This window comes from Zerene cesonia, unplaced genomic scaffold (genome assembly GCF_012273895.1).
Source record: "Zerene cesonia ecotype Mississippi unplaced genomic scaffold, Zerene_cesonia_1.1 Zces_u007, whole genome shotgun sequence".
Classification (NCBI taxonomy): Eukaryota; Metazoa; Arthropoda; class Insecta; order Lepidoptera; family Pieridae; genus Zerene; species Zerene cesonia.
Genome location: NW_024045137.1, coordinates 1,132,231 through 1,138,157, shown reverse-complemented (window position 1 = coordinate 1,138,157; position 5,927 = coordinate 1,132,231). Strand labels below are relative to the sequence as shown.

General features: G+C 35.1%; 1 protein-coding gene across 1 annotated transcript in view; it reads right to left on the bottom strand.

Moving 5' to 3' along the window:
• Positions 1-4,344, bottom strand: part of LOC119839024 (ionotropic receptor 25a) — a 19,226-nt gene extending 14,882 nt beyond the window's left edge. Inside the window, exons 1-5 of the mRNA XM_038365192.1 lie at positions 4,266-4,344; positions 4,050-4,196; positions 2,142-2,333; positions 817-983; positions 143-316 (exon numbers count right to left, since the gene is read on the bottom strand). Coding sequence (XP_038221120.1) covers positions 143-316; positions 817-983; positions 2,142-2,333; positions 4,050-4,196; positions 4,266-4,344 — 759 coding nt within the window. The remainder of the gene's footprint in view (positions 1-142; positions 317-816; positions 984-2,141; positions 2,334-4,049; positions 4,197-4,265) is intronic.
• Positions 4,345-5,927: the final 1,583 nt, after the last annotated feature.

Genomic DNA, 5,927 nt, shown 5'->3' with positions numbered 1-5,927 from the left:
GTTATTCCAGTTATCCAGCTGTCTACGTACCAAATTTCATTGCAATCGGTTGAGTAGTTTTTGCGTGAAACAGCAACAAACACACACATCCTTACAAGCTTTCGCATTTATAATATTAGTAGGATGCCAACATTTTTATTACCTGCATATTTGAGGAGCAAGTACACTCGCTCACACCAAGTAGCTTGCAGCATTCAGCAGAATCTAGCTGAAGCAGAACAGTGGGCAAAACTAACTGCGCTGGGTCCAAAGTTTCGTAGTCCGTTACAACGAGATTCCAACGATAGTCTCTTTTAACTAATCGTTCCTTGACAGCCTATCAAACATTATTCCCTTTTAATTACCTCTTTTTTTTCATCAGTTATAATGTTTGTTTTATGTGATAAACTTAAGTAATTTAAATAACTTAACTCTTTTGTTTGCAAAGGACCAAAACATGATCCCTGTGGAAAATCGTATTTTTTTATGTCACGGTCACCAATGGAGCTGGTGGGTCGCCTGATGGTAAGCGCTACCACCGCTCATGGACATTTGGAGAAGCGTAAGATCGTCTGCATACCATACGCCTCTACAAATGGATTTCTGAGTGCTAATTGGAAAGGGATTAGGAAATGATTGAAGAGAGGAATAAAGGAAAGGAATGGGAGGGGTAAGGAAAAGGATATGGACCTCCGGCTCCACTCGCCGAACGAAACCCAGCAATATGCTATTTCACGCCGGTCTTCTGTGGGGTTGTGGTACTTCCCCGGCGCGAGCTAGTACAATTCGTGCCGAAGCGTGCTCGACTACCACAATAAATTAATATATGAATCTTACTCGTTTGTAGGTCGTCGTGACGAAGTTATGTTCTCCCAGAATAACATAGAAGCTTGGTTCAGGACGCATTTTACTCAGAGATTTCGCAGAATCTCTGGTTAGACCAGCATGAACCCAAACTCGAATATTTGAATTACCGAGAAGGGTGTATAACGTTCTATCTACATCTGAAATGGAGGGAAAACTTTTTAACGGATATTAAACGCGATTTTTTGTTTTTTTATGTCGTAACGGGCAACTGAGCTGGTGGTTCGCCTGCTGGTAAACGATCACCACCGCCCATGAACATTCGCAGAAGCTAAGACCTCTGAGAGTGCGCTGCCCGCTTTTAAGGGATAAGGGATAAGGAAAGGATTGATGAATGGAAAAAAGGAATAGACTGGGAAGGGCTAGGAGAAGGAAATAGGCCTCCGATTTTAGGCTTTATTTTAGGCTTTTTCATTATATTATTAACCCGACGTTTCGAACACTTTACAGCGAGCGTGGTCACGGGGAGACTGAGATGTTATGTCTTGAAGGTCATACAAAAATGCATATTTATGTATGAATAAATCGCGTTTAATATCCCTTAAAAAGTATTAATTTCTAAATGTATAATACTCTCGTAAAATCAAACACAAGAAAATACTATGGTGGGAAATTTTTAATATCAATTATATTACAACGATTTTGATTATTTCCCTTTTCTATTGTAATAGTTTGCTCTATTAAGATCATCTCGAACACATTAATTGAATTTTGAAATTTTGTAAATTTTTTCATTTAGCTTTCGTCTGATACAAAATTGTCTTTTTACACCGACTTCAATAAACGAGGACGTTGTCAATTCGACTTATTTTTTTTTGTTTTTTACCTCATTACTATTTAAAAGGATGAACCGATTTTGACGTGACAACGTCTTAAATTAGGTTGCGGCTCGGAGACACTCATGAAAAAGTGTAACGCCCGGTAACGTTACGATGAGTCACCGAACTATGATCGGTCCGCCGCGCGCGCAGCACTAGAGAATTAGGCGCATTGAATCGGCGCGTGCTTGTGTCTCTGTCTCTGTCTTTTTAGTAAACAAAATATATTTTCTATAGTTAAAATGTGTGCAATTCTTCTTTTCATTCAATTCCTTGTTCCTATTGTGCAATTTAATAATATTCATATCAATAAATATTCTACCGAGAAAAAGACGTTGTCACGTAAAATCTTCGCCCGTAAAACCGACTTTACAGGCAACCATTTTTTTATAATTCTTTCTTTCTTTGGAAGCTAATGTCTACCATGTGATCCCATTTAAATTTCACCAAGTTTTGACTATTTGAAGACTGTATATTTACCACTTTCGCTTTCGACTAATATAGCTGCGTCTGAAGCATTTCTTGATTCCAAATATTTGTCTATTGCGGTCACAAGCTGTTGCGAATCTAATGATGTTCTTATTGTCGGTAGGCCTAAATTCGTAATCGTGTCCCACGGTGACCACGATAAATCAATGATAATTGATACTCCTCTTGATATCGAAGCGCATACTAAAAGAAACATGTAAAGTGATAATGTAAGACAGAAGATGAACATTTTCCATAAATTGTTCTAAAATAACTCAGATCAACATTTTAATAAAGAGTTAGGAAAGCTTACATACAAAGCAATTTCTTGGCTCACTGAATTGGGCCCCATTTAATTCTTTTTTTTTCACTTTTGACGTGACAACGTCTTAAATTAGGTTGCGGCTCGGAGTCACTCATGAAAAAGTGTAACGCCCGGTAACGTTACGATGAGTCACCGAACTATGATCGGTCCGCCGCGCGCGCAGCGCTAGAGAATTAGGCGCATTGAATCGGCGCGTGCTTGTGTCTCTGTCTCTGTCTTTTTTGTAAATAAAATATATTTTCTATAGTTAAAATTTGTGAAATTCTTATTTTCATTCAATTCCTTGCTCCTATTGTGCAATTTAATAATATTCATATCAATAAATATTCTACCGAGAAAAAGATGTTGTCACGTAAAATCTTCGCCCGTAAAACCGACTTTACAGGCAACCATTTTTTTTTTAATAATTAGTTCCTTGTTTGTTTTTTATTGTTCTAACATTCAAATTGTTTGTTCGTCATTTATTTATCTATAATTAATTAAACAAATTTTGATACTCATTTTAACCCCCCTCACCATAGACTTATTGTTTTATTATTAAAATGAATTTTTGCTTATTGATTATCGTTTGTTCGATCACTTTTAAAGTTTGTTCGATCATAAATTGGCTTTTATTATTAATTATTCCATTTTTTTTAATTAGAAAATTGACGAAGCGCTTGCGCCGGCGTTATTTTTAAATTAACATATCCAAAAAAAATTTAAGTGGGGCCAAATTCAGTCAGTTCAATTTCTTTTATAATATAAGCAACAGACTGCTCGCCTTATGACTAGTATCATCGACTCGAATTTTTAATATGTCTCTGTAATATCGTCAAAACCGTGATATTACCATTTCACTAGTGATATTAAGTGAAGTCCCGTGCCCCCTACTGGGGTATGGGGCAGATGATATACATCTGTTTCACTGATCGATTTTCTTTATAGACAAGTAGGTGATCAGCCATCTGTGTCCTGCCAGACCGAGACATTTTTTTTTTTATTGTCCCCACCGGGAATCGAACCCAGGACCCCTCGGTTCTACGCTCACGCGTTTACCACTGTACCAAAGAGGCGGTCGATATCACTAGTGATATAATAACATAAAATTGTCAATTAACATCATCTCATACGAATTACCACCTGGCCACACAAAACAAATAAAATAAAAAAATTGATGCGTGTACCGTGTATACATACGTAAAACATAATAGTAAAAATTCAATTTAATCTAATGTATTAGAATATTAGAAATGGAAAATCTATATTGCTTATTTATTACTATTAATGCAGTAAGCTGTTTTAAACAAAGTATTGAAGGGATATGTTTGTCTGTTTGTATTTAATATTTATCGCATTGAAATGACTCAATCTATTCAAACAAAGCTTTACAAGCTTTGAGGAAATTACCTCCGTTCTTCTGATTTGTATGTGTGTCCCCAAAAAACATATTCAAATAAAAGAAAATATGTACATTTTATATTTTTCTTTTTCTTAGTAAATATGAGATATTTTATGTACTTAGTAACAATAAATCTGACTACACCCGTTTTCAGATTATGTAGGTATAATTTTAAAACTTAAAAAGTGTCATAAAGTATATTAAAAATGATTACATTTGTTATACGCGTCCTCTTCATTGTCTCTGTCCAAAACGATCAAATCGCCCTTTATTTGTAGACCGGACTTTGATTCTTCTGACAATTTAATCGCCTTAGCTATTTGGTCTGCTAGATCCAAGTCATGGTTTTCTATTATAAATACTAAAACAAAATAAATATAAAAATTACGATTCTCACGATATTCATGAAACCGACGTGAAATTTACTTACCATATCTCAAACTGGCCTCAGAGACAATACAGCCCAAATTAATAAGAAAAATTAATAACAACAAAAAGTACACTTCCATTGTACGTAATTGCTTATAGAAATCAATTTGAACACGATCGGCAGGTTTTACAGCGACTGACTTTATTTATAAGTATAATAGATATGTACTCTTGTATCAAAAATGGTATTAACAACGTTAAACATATGTAGAAAATAATTCGCAATTTTTCGAACATCACTATTTATTAACTACGAATTTTCGAATTTAGTAAACATTTTTTTTTATTTTTTATTTTTCATTACTGGCAATCATCGAAATTCTATGTCCAAAATGCGGCAAAAACGGCGCCAAAGTGAATAACTATCACGCGAACATTTCAAAATTTTAAGACAGTTTATTGTAGACTATGATTTAGACAGGCTATAGTTTTCTTTAATAAATCATGAGATTATTGAAGGGTGACTCGCCAAACAAAGGAGTTACGTGATTTAATACATTCTATGTACTATCGCGTGGAAAATGAATCAAAAAATAAATATTATACTTTTCGCAAAATTAATACAGATAAGAATCATCTATAATCATCATCATCTTCATCATTCAATAATCATCAATATCAGTAATCATCTTTTTCAACTATTAAGTAATAATCTGCGATGGCTCTGGCATCTTTTATATTATTTTTAACTCCCTGTACCCGCGGCGTCACTCACGCGGTACGAATGTAAAATATAGCAGCCTATATGCTAATCCAGAGAAGAATAATCTATCTCTGTACCAAATTTCATACAAATACGATGAGCAGTTTTAGCTTGAAAGAGTAACAAACATCCATCCAACTTTTACGATGATAATATTAGTAGGATTTATGAATGTCCGTCAGTTAATTCAATTTCTTTTCAGTCTCCTTCTATATTAACATTGCATGTGCCCAGCAGTAGTAACTACATTGCACACAATATTTATCTTATAGCCTTTCTCTATACTAACTATTCAATGCATAGACATCGAACCGGTAGTTACAGATAAAGGCGCGTTCAAAAAAAGCTTTGGCTTTTTATTGTTACTATTTTATGAGTAACAATTTAAAAAACACAATATTAATAAAAGCGATTATAAATCAAGAATCTATATACAATTAAATAAAAGTATGTTGCTATGATTTTGTATGTGGCAGCCGAGCACGCTTCGGCACGAATTGGGTCAGGTACACCGGGGAAATACCACACCCCCACCCAGAAGACTGGCGTGAAATAACATACTGCTGCGTTTCGTTCGGTGAGTGTGGGAGCCGGAGACCCATATCCTTTTCCTTCCCATTCCTTTTCCTTTCTTAATCCTTTTTCAATCTGAAGTCGGCAATCCATTTCTAGAGGCGCAAGGTCTGCAATCGACCTTACGCCTCTCCAAATGTTCATGGGCGATGGTAGCGCTTACTGTCAAGCGACCTAACACAAAAATGATCACTTGTCTCAACGACTGTACACTATTTTATTCATTGAACCTTACCTCGTCAGCAAACAAACGTGGGAATGCCGCAACCGGTAGCATATTATATTAATATTACTGTGTCTTTAGCTTTGATTTGATTATAACCATACTAGCTAATGTAATATAGTTTAAAAGCATAAAAAACACGCTTAATATTTTTTTTTTTTTTT